We start from the raw sequence: 21,795 nt of genomic DNA, 5'->3' as shown, positions 1-21,795 counted from the left end.
CGCCAATGCACCCACCATATTACACATGCCACTAGCTCCCTTTGGTCCTATCCTGGGCTTGCTATGAATGCAGAGGCGCCAGCCTTCAAGGACTGAAATCAGTAATGCTGCGGCTTGCATCTTAATGGGAAAGTGTTCATTTATATCTGTGAAACGCCATTTCCCTGCAGAGCAATGCGTTGCAGGCCCCTCCGGCAGCGAAACGGTTAAAGTCTGAGGCTAAGAATAAGTGACATTGACTCCAAATTAGTGAGAGAGAGAACCCAATTAGAGCTGACGTCTGTCGATGTGCGACCTGCCCCGTGGGGCAAAAACCCTGGATAATGTATGCCAAATAAAATTAATATATATCTCATGTGTCCTTGTGTTGTGTCTCCAACTTTTCACTAATTGGGATACATTTGGGGCCATCTAGTGGTCATAGCCGGGATAAACCATCAGAGCAAGAATATGAAACAGGCACACTGGCGGCTATTCATTCAATGACAATAGTGCCCCGATTGAAGCCAATTTATAATGGTCTTTTATGTGCATGGTGTAAACATATTCTGCAGCGCAATACAATGTGGGAGGGAGGACAATAACATTGTATGTCAAAACAGGACCTGTTAAGCCAAACTGAGACAATAACATGGCCGTACGTACCTCAAGGAGCGTACAATCTGGAAGACAATGGGTGTTTCCGTGAGCTAGTGTCCCGCTCGGCACTATCACAGTATAATAAATGACTCAAGCAGGTTTACACTCTAGGAAGACAGATGACTGATTTTCGGGGGAGTCTCACTGATTTGGAGTGAGTCTCGTTGGTTTTAGTTCAGGCCTCAATGGGGAGTCAGAAGTAAATGGAATTAAATTGCCACATCTCCGGGGTCTCAGTATGTGGGAAGGCAATCATTGTAGGGAAAAAATGCAAAAAAAAAAGATACAATTTGCAGCACCATATTGATCAAATAAAACATTGAAATCAATCGGTATTTTTTGTCTGTCATTGGATCTCTAAATGCTTCAGTCCGTGGTTGACGTGGGTCATAAAAAATAGTAGTGGTCTTGTCTGACTTGCAAAAAATTGGAAATGTGTTTAACATTGTGGGAACGCTATTCTGATAATATTTCAGAATCAGACTGATGGATACAATATTTGTTTAATGTAGCACCGACACACATACATATATAAATTATAAAATAAATAAAATAATAATTTATAAATTATAATTAAAATAAAGTAATAATTTTACCATACCATGCAGGAATTGAACCCATGGCCCTTGATACACTGGTAGCAATTCTCTAGCTGCTACACCACAGGGCTGGTGTGATGTCAACAACTCTATAAACAAACTTAACTTCTACTGCACAGTACTGAAAGGTAGGGGTTGTCTATAGAGTCAATGACCTCATACCAACCCTATGGTGTAGCAGCTAGTGAATCCCTACCAGTGTATCATGGGTCAAATTCCTGTATGGTATGGTAAAATTATTAGTGTAGGGGGGAGGTGTATGTTTGTTCATGTGTCCGTTAGCCCATTTAGGTGTTGAATTTAAATTTTGTATTATCCTATTTTTATCTTTCCATCTTTTCATTTCGTTCTTTATACTTCAATATTGGTATATTAATGTAGTATACACATATTCACACGTATATGTTTAAGTACACTTTGTTGCATTATAAATTGAAGTTTATAGCCCACCTATTAGATTTCTCATGAGGGCTATAAATACTCCTCTATATCCCCCCCCCCCAACTCGGCATATCCCATGATGAAGTTGGCGTATTAACCAACGAAACGACGTTGGGTTCGTCATCACGTCGGTTGTTGGTGCAACAGCTGTGAGGATTCCCTGAGGTGCAGCACCGGTTTAACGCCAGTACACAGAGAGGCTGCGTGCAGTCTAACAGCGTGTGAAGAACCTGAAAAAGTTGTGGCTGTGGCGGAGTGTCCCCCATCCTGATTGTGGTAGCCGGATTTACCATCATCGGTGGACTCCACACCTTCCGCTCTGGAGGTTCAGACGTGACACACTGGTGGCTGTTATACTGCCACTGTTCTTGCCAACGGAGCCGTGTTGGGATCACCCCGGCGGAGGGACGCTGTCTCCAATTCCATTGACTTCCATCAGGCACTCCTCTTTATTGATCCACAATACAGACTGTCTCTCTCTCTCTCCATCCTGGACATTTAGCCTTAGCTGACGGGTGCGCAATCCAGCGGTTTCCCCGAGTCAGTACATGTGAGGCTTGTCCTGTCAGGAGATCAGTGTACCATTTCATCTGGAGTATTTCTGTATGTGGAATTAAGTTGGAGTCACCTACGGGTCATGTACTGTATACCATCAGTATCCTAGGAGGACATTTAAGGACACACACGCTATATATACACACACACACACACACACACACACACACACACACACACACACACACACACACACACACACACACACACACACACACACACATTAACCCTCAGGGTTATTCCTCCATTCCAATTGGACACAGCTTTCACCAACTTCCTTTTATTATATTTAAATCGAGTTTTCCTTATATCTTCATGGTCGCACTATGTCTGAAATTCATTTATTAAATTGTATTATATTCTTAGGTTATTAGGATTGTGCGCTCATCCTTTTTGTTTCTATTATCATATATATATATATATATATATATATATATATATATATATGCGGCACGTGCACAAATAAAAGCTGTGATCTGCGGTCTAGGGATAGCGATGTGATGCGCACGGGGGGGGGGGGGGAGGGGGGTGCGCAGCCATGTCGGTCGGGAGACGGGGCCATGATGGTCTACACTATGTCTTTATTTTTTATATAGCACCATTAATGTACATGGCGCTTCACAGCAGTAATACACGTGACAATCATATAAATAATAACACAAAGGGGAGATATGCTTCAGCCATAAAAGTGACATTTAGGAAAAGGAGTCCCTGCCCCGAAGAGCTTACATTCTATCTGCACAACCATTGGTTGCTAGTCAACCATGTGACTGCCTCGCTGCAGGGAAAGACCAAACCCTTATCTTCCCTTCCAGCGGTCACATCATTGCGCTTTGCACGCCCACACAGCGACTGGGACCTGCCCCATAGAGGGCTGTGCTCTGGTGTGGCGAGCGCAGCAGCGGCCACCAGGGACTCAGCCTAATGGTGCTGACCGGACTCTGTTGACCTGGACATGAGTTCCTCACTGCCAGCTAGACCCTTAAGACATTGGAATATAGCAGAAGAATGAATCCGTGAGGCATTGAAAGTGTAACTCTGTCTGCAGTCACTGGTTGCCTACGCAGTGGATCAACTAGGATATGGCATTAGGAGATGGACATTATGAAGTCACTCCGCCAGAACGTCGCCAATCAGGACGCATGGCAGGCTATTCTGCCAATCTGCAGATGGAGTAAAGACATTGGGAGCACCACAGGGATCCAGACCCAGTGACGTCATGACACTGATGAGGACGCCGATGGTATGACATCACACAATGAGGCGGTTCCCTACTGACACCACTCCATCTTAACAGAGGAGCTTTGATGCAGGAACTCTCGCGAGAATATGGAAGAAGATTCATATTGGAGGAGACATCAACACATGATGTCAACAAGGAAAGAGACTTTAACAGAGCGACGGTGCTGGATGATGAGGGACGGAATTGGACTATTCATGACACCTAGTTTGGGGCTATAAGAGGGTTGAGTCTGTGATTGTGCACATTATGTGAAAAAACTAACAATAGCGCTCTATCACGGTTTGTGAAGAGAATGCAGCCGAGCCCGTAAACGATGTCATCCTCCGTCGAGCAGGCACACACCTAAATGTGACAATATACAATTCAACCACACGTGTGAATAATAAAGCAATGTGATAATAAGAACAATCAAGTGATCTAAAGAAACAAAATTTAAGAAACTTAGAAACAAACTGCAACCCTTGATAAAGACTGTTCCTCTTGTCTTGCACCAGGTGATCTTCCAACAAATCCGGGGAGCTCGTCTCGTAGTTAGGAAATAAAGAAACACTACATAGTGTAATACTGTTGTGAATAAATTTGTGCAAAGCTCAAAAATTACTACTCACAATAGAGCAGACAAATTCAGGCAGTCATCCAACTTAAGGGGTGGATGTTCCCTGTGTATACAGCAGCCACCAGCCCCCAACCTCCAAGGAGAAAAAAAAGAGACCATATAGTGCAGATGGTATTTAGTATTAAAAGGGGATTCAAAAAATGCAGGCTTACACTTCATATGATCGAGGTAGGCAGTATGATATTATAGGTAGTGGGTGCTCATCTGGTCGCGATCCTTTTGAGTTCCTCACTATCCTCTGCTCCACCGCAATACTCTCACGTCCACGCCAGGCACTCCCGTTGCGTCACTTCCGGTTGTTAAGCGAACTTCCGGATCTGATGACCGGAGTGGACCTCAGTTGTTCTTCCTCTTAGGTATGGGCTGAAACACTCTACATGTTTCGCCGTTGTTACGGCTTCATCAGGTCCTGATGAAGCCGTAAAACAACAGCGAAACATGTAGAGTGTTTCAGCCCATACCTATGAGGAAGAACTGAGGTCCACCCCTGCTATCAGATCCGGAAGTTCGCTGAACAACCGGAAGTGACGCAACGGGAGTGCCTGGCGTGGACGTGAGAGTATTGCGGTGGAGCAGAGGATAGTGAGGAACTCAAAAGGATCGCGACCAGATGAGCACACACTACCCATAATGTCATACTGCCTACCTCGATCATATGAAGTGTAAGCCTGCATTTTTTTGAATCCCCTTTTCTAAATACCATCTGCACTATATGGTCTCTTTTCTTCTTTTTTTCTCCTTGGAGGTTGGGGGCTGGTGGCTGCTGTATACACAGGGAACATCCACCCCTTAAGTTGGATGACTGCCTGAATTTGACTGCTTTATTGTGACTAGTCATTTTTGAGCTTTGTTTGCACAAATTGTGCACATTATGCCATTTTTGCTTTTGAGAAAGGCCTGTGTGGCCGAAACGTTGTCTATTGGCAATAAATGAGTTTGTTAAGCAAATCTGTGGAGCCCTGATTCTCTTCCTTTCGCTATACCCTGGATTGACACAGAGAATTCTGAACCAGGAGTATGTAGATCTAATGTAAACCAAAAAGTTCACCAATCCGGCGCTCAAAAGTCAATAAGGTTGCTGAATCCTGCTCATGTGATGAATGTATGTAGATAGGGCAACAGCTAATCTTCAATATTAACCCGTGAAAGTAAACAGTCTCTCTTAACAATTGGCTCTCACCAGAGCTTTAGTATTATTGAGAATGGAGTGACTCACGGTTTGTGAAGAGAATGCAGCCGAGCCCCGTAAACGATGTCATCCTCCGTCGAGCAGGCACACACCGCAATCCACCAGGTGACTCCTCCGTCCCGGTGAATGATCTATGACCTGAACTGATCAGCTGGTACAGCAACCCGGCTTGCTACCGGAAGCAACCTGGATACAATGATACTCCTCCCACAGGAGAAAGAAACTATGCACCGCCAAATAGAAAAATTGCAAAGGCTGAGGTAGTGACTGGAAAAATTTATTGGAGCATAGTGGTGTAGTTCTGGCGGATCCTCTGACGCGTTTCATGCCGATGCTCTTTGTCAAAATTTTACCAGTCACTGCCTCAGCCTTTGCAATTTTTCTATTTGGCGGTGCATCGTTTCTTTCTCCTGTGGGAGGAGTGTCATTGTATCTAGGAGCCCCGGGTAGATGTATCCCTTTTTTGTATTCAATTATTAGTGTGCAGCAATTTATTATTTTTCTATTGAAAGTGTTGTACGTGATAATTTCATCCATTAAGAACTCCTGTCGCTCCCCTAAAAAGGTATCAGACCCTGCAGCAGATCCACACGTCTCCCGCATGGACAAATGTGAACTAAAATTTGAACAAAACAGACATACAATTTACCACCCAATTTATTTTTTTTATAAAATATATTTCAAATCGCCGCTGTATAAACATACAAGTTCACATTTGTTTCTTGTATTACAATAGAAATAATACTTGGAAGACAGCTGGAAAAAAAAAAAAAGCTCCAGCAAGACGAGCGGGGAAAAAAAAAAAAAAATAATAATCAAAATGTTACAACATGCGCATAAACAACATAGTCATTTTACAAATAAACATTTTTATTCTTTCTGTATTATTCTGTAAAAGAAACACAGAATATACGGTAACCCAGTCACTATAAAAAAAAAAAGTGTATTGGTGTCTTGTGGGTATGGTTAGTGTTTCACACAGGACCAGATTTGTTGTAGAAGAGCAGGTACGTTGTAGGTTGTTATATCTTTAGACGGACCAACATTAGAGTATATATAAAATATATATATATATATATATATATATATATATATATATATATATATACACACACAGTGTTCGACAAACCTATACATTTGCACGCCCCGGGCGAGTGGATTTAACATCGTGGCGAGCTCCTATTGGCCCAAGCAGCACACGTGTGGTACTAGGTGGCGAGTAGATTTTTGGGTGATTTGTCGACCACTGTGTGTATATATATATATATATATATATATATATATATATATATATATATATATATATATATGTATGTATGTATATATATATATATATATATATATATATATATATATGTATGTATGTATGTATATATATATATATATATATATATATATATACACACACACATACACACACACACACATACATTTTAGTATAGAGCGTTAAAAAAACCCTCAGATTTCTTCAAGTTGTTCACAAATTCTGTACACTCGAATGTAATCTTTGAAGAATTCTGCCGATGGTCTGCTAAATGGTATCAAACCTCCAAAGAATCTGCTCTTCAGAACCAATACGGCTACTAGAACTTAGAACTACACAAAACCAGAAACATGGTATTCCACAGCTTCTGTTATCAATATATATGCACCGTTCATGTTATATACACATACAATAAAACCATATAGTGAGCTTTTCCAATGGCAACAAAAATTCCTTCTTGATATGGAAGCAAAGTACAGTAGGGAAATAGACTTTCTAGTTGATGTGACACTTGAGTATTTAGCCCTTCAGTTTCTATGAGATCCATTTGTAACCAATACAGAAAATCTACATCTGAAAGGGTTTTAATTAATTAGTGCAGCTACTCTTTGTTAGATCACAATATGCACAGAGGGCTCCTTGAATTGTCAAAGTTAGAAGTCAGAATCCACTTCTGGTTGAACAATCCAGGTGCCGATGGCAAAAACTGAGGCGATTCCCCAGGGTTAATTCTTCCCCCTTATACAACAATTCAATTTGTTATGTGTAGTTCCAGAAGATAGTCCTCTAGTTCAACAAGATTGCTCCTGGAGGTCCCTCCAGGGGCAAAGCGTTAAAAAATAAAAATTTAAGAGCTGGGTTTCAAACAAAGAAAAAAAAAAAATACAAAAAAGTATGTACAAAAATTACAAAAAACTTCCAATCAGCACCTGGTGTAATGAGATATTCTCCAGACCCCCTCCAAACAAAGTGATTCTTTTCACCCTTTAAAAAAAAAAAATCTGGTGCTCACTTGCTAGTATGATTTTCTTTGCACAAAAGAATAGCTCAATAAGTAGAACGGATTTGGACAAACACCCCGTCCATGAATATGCTAGCCCCAGTAGGGTTGCAGCCATGAATTATTTATTCTGCAGACTTGCGCTGAAACAATGGTAAGGTAAACAAGCTCTTACTTCATTACATGATACTTTGTGGGGATTGGTTAGACCAAACAAATTCCACACGAAAAGGGTCAGATTTATAATCCCTTCCCCCCAACCTATGAATTGGTGAGACGTTGCAGGCCAATCCGGCACAACAGGCGATAGGATAGATCCTTTCCTCTGTGTAAGTCTTTGATGTATATTCATTTAATGGTTGTTTCCGATTGCGATACCTTTCTTGGTGCCAACAAGATGGGTCTATGTGGATGTTAACTTTTTGGTATTTCAAGATGTTTGTAAAGCTCTGTACAAATCACATCTACAGTAGGAAGAACGCTCGTCAGTCTATTAAAAATGTACCACGGCCTGCTATTAATCTACTTTCGTGGGCTATTATGTCTAAATCAACTTCGGAATAGATTTGTTTATAAGGCCACACGTGGCTATTTTTTGGATGGAAAATACACGTTTTGGTGGAAATAATGCGAGTTCATATAATGCAAAGCCTATGAAGAGCTGCAATGTTGAATCCCACGACAGGTATCACAACCTGAAGACACAGGGCTTCACTTTCTGTTTTGCACATTTGTATGGCCAATTCCTTCACCAGCTGCATGCTCCTTATATGGAGAAGCGCGGTGATTATAGGGTTTGTTTTACACAGCTTGCGTTTTCCAGGATCCGTGCTGCCATGGGAAATTCCAGAGTGCAAATAAAAGAACCACGCTAAAACAATGACTTGCACACCTATGTCAAATTATATGAACTTTGATAAGTGCAAAGAGTCTGATCACGTTCATGTTAATTCCTGTACATATTAATCAAAGTAATGTTGTAACTATATCCCCCTATCAATTATTTGAAGTGCTCTATGATGTGTAGTCACAGAATAGAAACATTGTGTTAACCCCATAAAAACAAAAACGTGTTTGCTTCAGATTCATTAAAGCTTTAAAAAAAAAAAGTCTACTTCCATTTTAAAATGATAAGCGGCCAAAGAAGCATGTAAAAACGTAAGCGGGCAATGAAGTGTAGGCCTCACCCTTTCTTTAGCTGCCATAAAATATCAGAGTAACATGATGAACTTAGTAGTTGGGCCTTGAGAAGGCCTTCGAGACATGAGGCCTTTCATTTGGCTGGTTGGGGACCACTATATATTGCAATATTCACGCTTCCTTTTATGTTACATGTGGGAAATTCTAGATTCCCTTGCTCCCTACTCTCCTTTAACCCACTACAAACGGGTCACGAGGTTTCTAAGAGCGTGCAATAACTCAGATACCTCCTTTTAAAGGGCGTCCTGAGACTGGGAGACCCTAGAATTATCAATATGGTGCTTTTTTTTTTTGGCCCAGTAGACTAGTAAACAGACCCCGTTGTCTCTGTGCTGTAAAATGGTGAAATCCAATCGTTTTGTTATTTGACAGATTTTGATAATGAGACCACTCCGTAGGAGACGGTGCTCGTCTCCTATATCCAAAACAAGACCTTTCCCCAGATTTTTTATTTTAAAAGAATCAGCTATTCTTTTACATCTTAGTCAACGCCAGTGTAAGGCTGCAAGTGACGTCACTGGCGGACATCTTGTTCTAAGTCAGGTCACGGTCAATGGAACACAAAGTAAAGTAGTCTGGGGCTTACAGTGGTCCAGGTTTATCAAAAAGGGTTTAAAAATAAAAAGTTTGTTTAAGGGTCTACTCCAGAATTGCAACTAGTCATACATTTCCACAGCCTGAAAATATAAAAAGGTGGAAATCCAGTAGCCCCATGAGATTACCTCATTCTCCTCCCAGGGGGCAAGAGGCAGCCACCTCTAATTTGCGATTACAAATCACAGGAAATATATGATACATTTGTGCTACAGAAATGAATTATAACACCTTTGCCTTGGTGACAGCAACGCTACCATGACATCCCAAAGAAACGATGGCAACCGGCCAATGCGACGTCAAATGTAAAATAAGGTAGTTAAAACATGCAGAACGTGTACGCTGAATAACGGCTTCTCTGTGAGTAACGTGATCAGGAAACTCAACTTGCCTTTCTGTGCGAAGAATTTCCTCTGGAGTTTAAAAAAAAAAAGTGAATTGGACAGGACGTCAATCTGCATTACAAAAAATAATAATTTATGTGCAAAATTTAGAGTTCTCCTCTTTCTAATTCACCCCCCACCCCAACCCCCAAGCTCGGCAGAATGTTCAAAATATCCTATGAGCAACAAGGTGCAAACAGTTAAAGTGGTTTCAAGGGATCCCAAGTAAATAAAGATTTTGAGAACAGGTGATAGAAAAAGGAAAGAGAAATAACACATTTTATAGCTTATGTTATACTATGTCTAGGATTAGCAGCAAAGTTAAAACGAGGAGGCCGGCACACGTAGAGAAACCAGACTCGCTACATACGGTACAAGTCCCCTGTGCTACGAGATGGGACGCTCAAAGCATTTAAAGATTAGTCTTGTTTCCAGAACCTGCCTGAAACAGAGCCACAGCGCCACCTACTGTACTTTTAAAGAAGCATTTGTTTTTCAAATAAAATGTATCCCCGTCCCCAATAGGTGGAAAACATGGGGTCCATGTTAATTTCAGGTCCGGGGAACCCTTGCTCCTAGAGATAGATACCTCTAAAGATGCTGCTGGTATCCAATGCAGGTTTAAAGCTCCGTAGTGAGCCAATAGGAAGACACAAGGGAAGAAGCTGCGGCTTCCAATTGGCCCATGTGACACGGGACCTTTAAACTCCCCGCCCGAGCTGAAATGAACGTGGGTCGGCGTCAGGAGACCCTCCCATTAAGCGTCTACTCAGTCTCTTTTTCAGATCTGTTCACCGGCATTTTACATTGAAGGGCAGGAGATTAATTCCAAAAAGCACAGGTATCAAAGATCACAGAGCATACAATACGTACTTCTACAGTATACAGAAGGGTGATTAAGGGGCCTACACCTAAGTGAGTAGAAAAGGTTGGGGCAATTCCAGCATCACGAAGACCAGGGTTTTTTTTTTTAAGAAAATAATGCTGGTGATGGACATTTTTATTTTTAGTGAATTGGTGTTTTTTTTTTTTATAGAAAAGTGCTAAGAGAGTTTCACAGTGAAAGCTATGAATTATTATTATTTCTTTTAAAGTTAATTCAATTTGTACAAAGAGCAAGTGGAACATCAGCTTTAATATTTAATAAGCCCGATTCGCTGTGAATTTGATTCCGTGTGTCTTCCTAGGAAGGAGGGAGGGGGGAAGGGATTGGGGCGGCAGTACATGGGGGAAAAAAATATTCGTTATGGTTTCTGGAAATGTGTTGAGGCTGCAAACCATCTCTTTTCCTTTTTTTTTTTTTTTAATATCTTACCAAAACAGCCCAATTACGTTCAGCCTGAAAAAAAAAAAGTCCGAAGCAGGAAGACTATCCAGATACACCATGTGCTGACTGGACCATGGCAAAGTGATTCATTCAATCATCTACACAAATGTGATTTGACTGCAGTACAGCACATGGGCTTCTTACAGCTGGCCGATACAAGAAAAGCTGGCGCTTATGTAACCACATTAACACTAAAAGGTTCAAGCAGCCTATAAAACAGCACCCTAAAGCCCGGAGATTTCGCCACTCCAAATATTTCTGTGCAGCATGGACTTTAAAAAAAAAAAAGGTTCCATTGTTCTTTAACTTTTTTTTCCAGTCTTTGTATATGTATTTTGCAGTAAGGATGATACAAAATGTAGAAATGTCTAAAGATTTCATAGGGCAAAAAGTCACTATAAATATTTGCTGTATTTAAATGTGGATCAATAGAAAAAAAATGTCAAATTAAAAAACCCTTCCTGGGTAATTATTGCTGCGGCTTGAACCTCTCACGGGGTATATTGTCCAAAAATGGTCGTTTTGGGCCATTTGCGGATGAATATGGTTTGAACGGGCGCTTCCACATACTGTATAGTGCATAAAAGGTCCTTAGAGTGACGCGTCTGCTGCTACTCCCATGAAACAAAAAAAAAAAACAAAAAAAAAATCAAAAGATTGTGTATAGTCGGCATTGCAACCTAGTAGCTGAGTTTTCACCAGGAAGATTACAGTAGTGCATATGCAATCCCTTCTGTGTATCCATGGTTCAGCTACTAGAACAAAAACGTTGATCACATCATAGCTTATGTGACCACTTGCCTGCAAACTACTGGAAATGTTAGTCCAGGACCCCGTTCCATCAGTGCATCACAAATTTTAACGCCGGGATAAGTGAAGTGGTGCATTTATAGTAACTTATTTGTTGACACAGTACCCAGCAATGCTTTGGAAAGCAGGGCAGCGAATGGGTGGAAAGAAGCAGCTTGACCTTCACTAAGTGGACCTGAAAATGAGTAAGCAACTGAACAGTGAGAGATACTGTTTTACTGCATACAAAGGGCTTTCTTCGGTGCCCAGGCAATGAGTTTCATAGGAGACCCAGTAAAATATGGCGACAGCAGCAAACAGAACTACGTCACTGTGGGGAAATATGAGATTTAAGGGGCATTGCTTGTTCAGACGAATTGTGAGGGTTCTGTAGCCACTGGTCATGAACATGCGGCTTAATGAATAGCATCTTACTGAACCCCCGACACAATGGAATATAGTGGAGACGACGCACTTCCACGCAGGACACTGATGCACCAGGTCACCCAGCGTGGTAATCCTACAGCCTCCAAGATCACACAAAGAAGAAAAGGAAACAACCAACATTGCTTTGCTTCCGGGCGCCAAGGGAAAAACCAACCCCCAAGTGCTGACTTTCCCCTTAAGACTTCCAAGGCAACGAAGAGGAAAATGGAACGAGCTCCAGTTGTGTTCGCTCTCCAAGCACCAGTGAAACCCCACAGATAAGATGCAAAAATGAACACCACTTGCCGTATAGGCCCTGAAGACCATGATATGAATTAAACAACAATAAATAAGGGGAGGATTATACAAAGTTTGTACTGCCTGCCTGTCCTTCTGCTTGATCTTAAAAAACATTAGTACGTGAGCACCATTACAATAGTTAATATATGACATGAAAAACAAATAAGTACGGCTGCGCATCACTTCAGTATGCAATGTAGGGTCCACTGGAAAATCGGTCAACAGAAGGGAGATCAGAGATCGAGCATCAATGGACATTAAAGTCAAAAGCAGTTATTAACCCCAGATCGAGCTCGGATACCTCTAACCTGAGCTTCGTGTATCCTGGCCAATGTGTGAAGACATAACATTTATGATGGAAACCATCTTTTCTCAAGTGCCATGATAAAAACGCCCCCACTAATCCCCGACTAAGAAAGAACACAGCACAGGTCTCTACCCGCCCTGGTTTCTATATGTCATCACTTTTGTGCATAACTCAAAATCTCAGCAGACTTTTGCCCATTATTCCCAACTGTCCCCTTTGAGTGAATGTGTTCAAGGTGCAAATAATGGTTACTGTTAGGGAGGGAAGAAGCGCAATGCAGAATTCAAATTTCTCATCAAGTGACCAAACAGAGAGCATGTGATGGTCCCTCACACTGTAGGGGTTAAAACTTTAGCTTTACTGTATGTACACTTTTCTGCCTTCAAAACTGATGTCAACAAAAAAAAATAATATATATATATATATATGGTAGTATGTCTAGGACATGTTACAGGTGAATGAGAAGAGACGAGAGAAATGCTTTTTCAGACGCGCTATATTACATTAGGACGGATATCTCTATCCTCGAAACTTCTTAAAACGTTATGAAACTGTAGCAACGTGGGATTGTAAAAACAAGGTTAAAACATTTTTTGGTCCCTGCACTTCCATAAAGCAAAGATTAAAAAAAAAAATCCTATGGTCTATATTTAAAAACAAAAAAGCGCTTAAAAAGAAATCTGGCAAACATACAATGTTGTACATGTCTTGGAATTTACATTGGTAAAGTCTTTAGTCACCACCCACATCCGAGAGATGCTTTGAATACAACTCCGTGAGCCTTAGGGCGTTGTAGCTCGGGTTGTCCACCTTTCGGCAGACAAGAGTACATTCTCTGCATATTCCTCGCTCAGTCAAGGAATCGCTGGCAAGCCTTTTTCCACCGGCAGGCGGTGCACCACTGGTCCCGATGCTCGATGCCATAAACCTTGCGGCACTTTTTGGCTTCCCCGCGGACTTTCCTACACGAGAACAAATAAGAAAGGCAAGCAAGTTGTTAGAGAGAGTGTCCGACTTGGTAAAATAAAAAATAAGAAAGGCAACTGGGTGAGGTCAAATCTGGCATCATGTGACGGCAAGAGTGACCACGTACTGGGGCATATTCACTGAAGTTAGATTGCCATTATTGAGCATTAATGGCCATTGAACTAAATGAACGTCAACCATGGTGAATAGGTACCTTAATTTATCGAACGTTCCCCACTGGATGATCTAAGTGATACCTGTATTTGGAGATTACCCGCCAATGATTTGGCGTGGATTCTATATAACAGCAAATGGCAAAGATTTAAGAAATGTGTATCCTAAGCAGGGGTGAGTAAACTTTTAACGCCGAGCCCCCCCCCCCTTTGTAGATGTAATCTAAATCACGACCTTTTTCTTTTATTAAAGAAAATAGGTATAACATTTTTAAAACAGTAGTAAAACATGACAAATGTTATAGGTGTGTTTTTAAATAAATCAGCTTAGTAGTATGAGATAATATGGACTGCAATTATTTTCTCCCTCACCCCCATCCTCTCTCCCTCTCATCATCATCATCATCTCTCCTCCGCTCTCTTCCTCTCCTACAGCTCTTCCCCCCTCCATGCCTACCTGTGGGGGCAGGGTGGTGATAGAGGCAGGTGGGGGGGGAGATGATAACGGCGGCGGTGGGCCGCCAGAGTGAAGCAGAGGAGCAGCCGGCAGCGGAGTTGCACGGAGGCAGTGCCGGGCAGACGGGGAGGAGAGCGCTGTAGCAGCATAGACACCGGAAGATATAGACTTCCCGGGTTGAACCGCTGGAATACTCTCCTCCCCGGCCGGCCTGCTTTGCCTCCGTGCAACTCCTAACTCTGCTGCCGGCTGCTCTTCTGCTTAACGCTGGTGGCTTGCCACTGCCACATACCATCATCTCCCCCCACCTGCCTCTATCACCACCCTGCTTCACTCTGTGTCCCCCCCCACCACCTACAAAATTTTGCACCCCCTGTCCTCATGTAACCCATATACAGTATCACACATAATGACACGGATTCTCAGAGCCAGGGGTGGGCAACGCCAGTCCTCCAGGCTCACCAACAGGTCAGGTTTTCAGGATAGCCCTGCTTCAGCACAGGTGGTTCAATCAGTGGTTCAGTCTTTGAGTGACTTAGCCACCTGTGCTGAAGCAGGGATATACTGAAAACCTGACCTGTTGATGGCCCTTGAGGCGTGAAGTTGCCCACCCCTGCACTAAGCGCAGATGTATGATATCACATCCCAATGTGGCTGCCGTCGTTTCTTAGTGAATATCCCCCAAGTCACCAAATGTAATTAACATCAGTAGCACAAGGTGTTTTCTGGTCAATTCACAGGAAGAGGAGACCTTGTTGGATCACTAAAAATGTCTACAACCTACACTAAATCTATACTTTCCCATAAACAATATGATGACATGCAAATGAGCACACAATGTGTCACCTTTTGTCTGAAGAACCATTGTTACATGGAGCCCATATAAGCTAATGCTCGCTGTTAACACAGCTTTAAAGCACAGCATGGGAATCAGCTGCAAAGCCAGAGAAACTATTCACAGACATGTTTCAACCTTAATGGGTCTCATCAGTGTGAAGTTGGTTGTACTGCTGGCTTTGCATTTTCAAGACTGTAGGGTTTACCATCACGTTTTAAGTTATGGTGGGTGAAAAAGGCAACAAGAAACCTCCACCATATTGCATATAGCAAATAAAAAGGATCACTTGTGACCACATTCACATTTCTTAGGCAGGTCTGCAACCTTGCCTTTCACCATTATCCCCAGCAAACAGTGCTTTCCGCTGCAGCAAGGGATTCTGGGAAATGACATGCAAATGAGCACACAATGTGGGAATTGCTTTTGCAGGAACTAGACAAATCAATAGCAAAAATGCAAGATAAAAATGAACAACATACTTTAGGAAAGAGACCACGAGGAATGTTTATATTATTATATGATGGCTCTCCAGCAGAATTCTATTTGTGTAGTTAACACTTTCACTGCCAGAGAAGTCAGTAGGATATACTGTAGTGCGGCAGAGTGCCTTATTTGGGGCGCTGGAACACGGTTTTGGCTCTGTATACAAATGGCTGCTGTAGCTGGGCTATTTTTGACATCCTTGAGATCAACATAACAGACGGGAGACTGTACAAGAGCCCACAGGTTTATACCCAGAATATTCTCGTTGACAAATGTACTACCATGCAAATGACATTTGGCAAAGATGAATTAATGTCCATTGGAGAAATTCCTCTTCTAGTGCGCACACACACACACACACACACACACACACACACACACACACACACACACACACACACACACACACACACACACACACACACACACACACACACACACACACACACACGGAATGTATAAATAGCCCCACGGCCTTTTGACCTGCCTTTTAACGTAAGTCGAATACTTAGCAACTTATTATGTCATACATTACTGAAGCCTGTCAAATTTATTTCACTCTCCTCCTCCACACGCTACCAATGTGTGTTCAAGTATCTATAGTCACATACAAATGACAACCCTTATGAGATAACATTGAATGATGTTTCACTGGGGGGGAGGGGGTGTTTGTTTGCCCTCCTCTGTATCAAATTACTGTAAATACAAATATATGGTATGTCGTCTAAATATACCATACTGTAGGTTGAACATATGTCTTTTATCAACCTCATCTACTATGTAACTATGCAACCTTTGCTGAACAACCGTTGTTTTATGCTTTCCCACTTTTGGGGGAATTTGTGAACGCCATTCAAATGTTATTTGTTACGGAGCAACCTAAAAATACTGTCCATGCATATTTCTCCCCGGTCACTTCAGCTGTTAACTTCCTGTTATTACACCAAATAATAAAACATTGACCACTGAAAACGAGTAACGGGGAAGGGAATAAAAGGAAACGAGACGTGTAAAGAAAAACAAAATAATATAAACAAGGTGTCAGGTAACTAAATAACCCACAACCTGCAAGTGTTTCCTTTTGTAAAATTTGAATGAGTAACCCTTTAGGAATACAAATGTTGATTGTTCCCACTGAAGCCACTCAACACAAATCAGATATTCTAATACATACAAATATAAAATAAAAGCCACACACACAGTATATAGACACAGGATTTATTCACTTGAATGGAAAGATCAGGAGAAAACTAAACAACGAGGGTCAAATTTTAAGGATTTCTCCCACCACGAGAGATATCCATCCACACGCACCTCTGCCTGGTGCATCCAAAAGCAAAAGACATGGTATATAAGGGCTATAAAATGTGGGGTGCCAGCAGAAAGACTGGGATCCCAAACCAGTACAAAACTATATAGAAAAGAGAAAAATCTGCAGCACTCGCCAAGATGATGTTGTCAAAAAAGGTATTTATTCCCACCATGTGAAGTAACCGGACACAGCCGTTTGAGCAACGTTTCAGAACACTATGGGTCCTTTATCAGAGTTCTGAAACGTTGCTCAAACCCCCTGTAAACAGCACAGGCTATACATATCTTCCCCCTACTGTGGTAAGTCCTGTTAAGGGCAGGCACCAGTAGTGATCATGGGTTTTCCCTCCTTCAAGCCCTGCCCTGAGTGATAGATGCAGGCCCGACTCTGCTGCAGGCATGAGACAGAGGGGAGGTACTGCTGACATCATGATGGGTGGGGCTAAGCCTATTTAGCAGCCCATTCCTGTAAGTGACAGTTAGTCTATTCTAGTTCATGCTGGAGTCTGTCCTGGGAGTGAGAGGAGTATACCTAGCTCCGTCCTGGGAGCAGCCAGAGAGAGAACTCTGGCCTATGACATTTGGAGAGCGAGCCGAGTTCAGGTGGACCAATGCCCCTCACCCCGATGATGGGGTGATGGGGAGAATCCATCCCCCACCCAGAGGATACCCTCTGAGGTGGGCAGCGTGGTATTGAGGCCCCAGCCCAGTCCATCCTGTCTGAGTGCACACTTGGAGGGAAGGAGAGGAGGAAAGGCCTGTACAGAGTGGAGGGCCGTGTGAATTGGGGACATTGCTGTTGTTGTTGTGGCTCCTTGTCACCACTACTGCCGGGCGCAGCTCGGACCAATAAAGAGAGACATTACCTTTTTACTAAATACTGCTGTGTGATTCTGGAGCATCCACCCTGGGACCAGGGGTCACTCTTCTATACAAGTCCTACCCCATACCCTGGGAAGGTATAGAGGATGGAGGCGCTGCACCACCACTGAAAGCATGGAGGCTACTAACCCAGAAGCCTGGTCCTGTGATCCCCCACCCCACCGCGGGAGACTCAGGCCCTCCTGTTCCACACAGGTACGCACCACCCAGTACATGTAATCCGCCCCCACACACCCTAGATATGTCAGATGAGTGTAGGGGGGGGAGGGGGAAGTGTTACAGTAATAATAAATATGTAAGAATAAACCAATAAAATAATAAACCCCGTCCCTCAGCAATTTCAGCAGCAAATCAATGAAAACGCACATTGATTGGCTGCTGAAACCGACGTCGCGCTGCTGCAGCCCGGAATCACACTTTTGAAAGACTCCAGCTACAGCAGTGGCCCCGACGACGCCGCGCTTCGCAGCCAATGGTAGTTTCAACAATGAACACTACCATTGGCCGCCAGGGGTCGGTGTCGAACGTGTGTAGCGCTGTGTGTGCTCCAGCCCTAAAAGCTAATGTTGGAAAAGCCTGAGAGACAATGCATGTTTCCGTTTTTTATTTTTAACCTAGTAATTCCTCAAAAGAGATAAGTATATTCTCATGCAAAAAGGGAAAACAAGTCGTACACAGAATACAAATAAATGCCTTGCCTGTTGCTGTTGTTTGCCCTGGGAGGGGAAGCCACAATCAGATGGGACTTTACCGATGGTGTTTGCTGGTGCTGTTCACTGAAGCTAAGTGACCGGCTTCGGATCTGAGGGGGGGGGGGGAAAGAGACCAAATGAGAAGGTGTCAAGCCTGAATTCCGTGTCGGGGCGCTGGCCAGCGAAGTCCTCGTCAGCTCTCCAATATCCGAGAGTGATCCACCAAAATAAAAAAAAAGACTCCTTAAAAAAAAAGTTTAAATGAACAGAAACACAACACGAATACTACATCACGAGACCATGTCACTGCCAGATGGGGCTTGCAACAAGACTTTGTGATGGGATGGAGTAAAATGTTATGTTTTATGGGAATGTAAAAAAAATATATATATCTTGCTCTCTTGGAAATGACCATGCTGGAAAGTATATAGATGGACTGCATTTCTACACCATTGATATGTTAAATCCCAGTTGGCTACTGACATGTACTCATCAGGAATAGGCGATTCCTACCAAAGATAAGAGGTCCCCCTCCATGCATGGAATGGCTTCACGGTACGAAGGCTGGAAAGTTGTAGGGTCATCAGCGGTCGGTCTAGGACATTTGGTTGCGGCCGTTTCGCTGCGACCAAATCTCCACTGGCGCTTTCCCGTAAGTGACCTGGCCGCAGGCCGCGTCGCCACTAAGGTAAGTCACTAGCCTTAGCCCGTACCCTAAAAATCTTAACCCCTTACCCTACTACCCCTAAGGTGAACCCCCTAACCACTAAAACTCCTAAAGCTATCCCCCTACCCTAACCACTAAAACCCCTAAAGTTAACCCCCTATACTAAAACTAACCTAGTAGAAGCGGACAGAGGCGGGGTGGCTGTGTTGGAGGGTCCCCCTGCGCCCAAACACCAGCGGGGACTCTGTGTCCCATTGTCCCATTGCGATCAGCGGTCACAGAAAGGGAAGGTTGCCGAATTACTGCCTGAACACACAGTCGCACTAAGCCAGACAGGAGCTCTTCCTGCCACTTGGTGATGTGCGTTCTGCAGTAAAACGCTCGTTTTCTTCTTGCGTTCTATTGATATTTAAAGCAGCTGCAACAGACTTACCGGAGAGAGTGTCGGGATGCTGGATGGAGCAGCCCAGCTTATACTGGTGAAAATATGAGGGGAGACTGGAATCTGGATGGAAGGCAGGGCCTAATGTGAGGGGGGAAATATATACAGAAAACAGCGTCATTTAATCCTGCAACTACAGTTCAAATTGTAGACATACATGAGATTCTTAGCTGAGAGCCTCTGCATATTTGGAGTTACATCAATGTTGAAGGAGCAGCTCAGTGAGTAAAGACACTAACTTTGCTAACAATGAAACGCAGTGTGAATCAGGGGAGCCTGGTTCAAATCCCAGGGTCGGCTCCTTGTGACGTTGAGCAAGTCACTTTATCTCCCTGTGCCTCGGGCACCAAAAACAGAGTGCAAGCGCCTCCGGGCAGGGGCTGCGTCTGTAACATTCCTTTCTGCTGCGTACCGCGCGCTGTACTCTAATTGTGACGCGCTTGGAGCCTCACTGGGAGAAAAGCTCTATACAGTATGAAATAAAGTTAAACCTAAATATGTTTATATTTATTTTGTTCTCAAATACAACTTACAATCATTTTTTGGGCAGCACAACCTCCCTTCCACACATTGATTTCAGCCAACTGTTTTTTATTTTAACTCCTCTAATAAACCTTGCTGGAAACTTCACAGCAATATATTTGTGTGCAAAATCTTTTAATCTGGGACTACAAGAATCCCCCACTTGTGTGTTACTGGTTGAGGTGTACAGTATATGTACTTCTCAATGAGACGAGTGTACTGCATTGCCTGCCTGACACAACGCACAGGTAACGGAAGGTACACACAATCCCAACACGTGCTTTTTATTAACATGTGCGTTCTTTAAATGGAAAATCACATGCATGGAAAACGTTATATACTATACGGACTGTGTGTTACGGTTCCCTGCGTGTCTAAATGCAGTAAACACATCTGTAGACCCATTATCGTCTATCCTTGTAGCTTTGGGCCAAGTCACTTTTATCTTCCAGTGCCAAAATAATTATCTACCCCATACAGCTTACAGACATCTACGTACCCCGCTGCTTACAAAAAAAAAACAAATCTGACTATTCTCCACTAACATATTTATTCCCAAAGGGTAAACACTCCCTGGGAGGGTCACGTACGCACTGTCTAGACTAGAAGAGCAGAAGGTGCTTCCCAGCACTGTAGGAGAGTGTACCTGGTAAGCATGATCAGCTTGGATATGCCAGAAGGAGCCTGGAGCGGACTGGCTGAGAGCACCGGGCAATGGGGACTCTATGGATGGCACCTCCAGAACGTGAGCCTCGGGCTTGGGCGGCACCTGCTGAATGAGCAGCGGAGCAGTGGCCGTGCTTGGGCTTCTCGGTGTGGTCTCTGCTTCAGCCTCCTCCTTCATTTGGACCTCGGTGTAGTAGAAGTCCTCCTCTCTCTTACGCTGCTCGGAATCCGCACCGTCCCTGCCCGTGGAATGACAAGATATCAGCGGAGAAGCCTCACCCACCACTTATCTCAAAATGCAAAAAAAAAATAAAACACAGGCACTATTCGCAGCAAATGGGCAAGTATAGAAATCATGGAGTAACATGGGTTAAAAACGGGCAAGGTAGTAATATTAACCAATTTTGAACCTTAGAGATGCTGCCTAAGGCGGAGATTATAGTAGGGTACGTGCGCGACGGAGGGCCTGGCGTTACGTGCGCTTGTCGCCCGAGCGATGGGGGAGGCGTCACCCTCATCGGCTGAACCGCTTGTGTGGCGTGGCCGCCGCGCAAAAAAATTCCCCAAATCATTTGTATTTTGAAACATCTGCCACTTGGGCGCTCTGCATCGCGCCCACTGTAGCCGGCCCGATACGGCTGCTGCAGTTTGTTTCGAGCAGCGTGGAAAATAGCACGCTCCGTCGCGCCCACTATAAACCGCGGCCTAACATTCAAATATGCCGCTTCTTAACCTCTTTATTGAGAAAGTAGCCAATTCAGCAGTGACGGTGTTGGAATTACCCATGAGGTATTGGAATCTCTGGCTGTAGGTCTCTCCTAGGA

The 21,795-nt window shown here is 43.3% G+C and overlaps 1 protein-coding gene across 2 annotated transcripts in view; it reads right to left on the bottom strand.

Moving 5' to 3' along the window:
- Positions 1-5,921: 5,921 nt before the first annotated feature.
- Positions 5,922-21,795, bottom strand: part of ZNF395 (zinc finger protein 395) — a 40,502-nt gene continuing 24,628 nt past the window's right edge. For both annotated transcript variants that reach the window (XM_075598654.1, XM_075598653.1), the window contains exons 7-10: positions 20,952-21,210; positions 19,775-19,864; positions 18,681-18,784; positions 5,922-13,834 (exon numbers count right to left, since the gene is read on the bottom strand). In XM_075598654.1, the coding sequence (XP_075454769.1) occupies positions 13,723-13,834; positions 18,681-18,784; positions 19,775-19,864; positions 20,952-21,210 (565 nt within the window). In that variant the 3' untranslated portion in view covers positions 5,922-13,722. The remainder of the gene's footprint in view (positions 13,835-18,680; positions 18,785-19,774; positions 19,865-20,951; positions 21,211-21,795) is intronic.

This window comes from Ascaphus truei, chromosome 4 (assembly GCF_040206685.1).
Source record: "Ascaphus truei isolate aAscTru1 chromosome 4, aAscTru1.hap1, whole genome shotgun sequence".
Lineage (NCBI taxonomy): Eukaryota > Metazoa > Chordata > Amphibia > Anura > Ascaphidae > Ascaphus > Ascaphus truei.
This window is presented reverse-complemented; position numbering and strand designations above follow the sequence as displayed.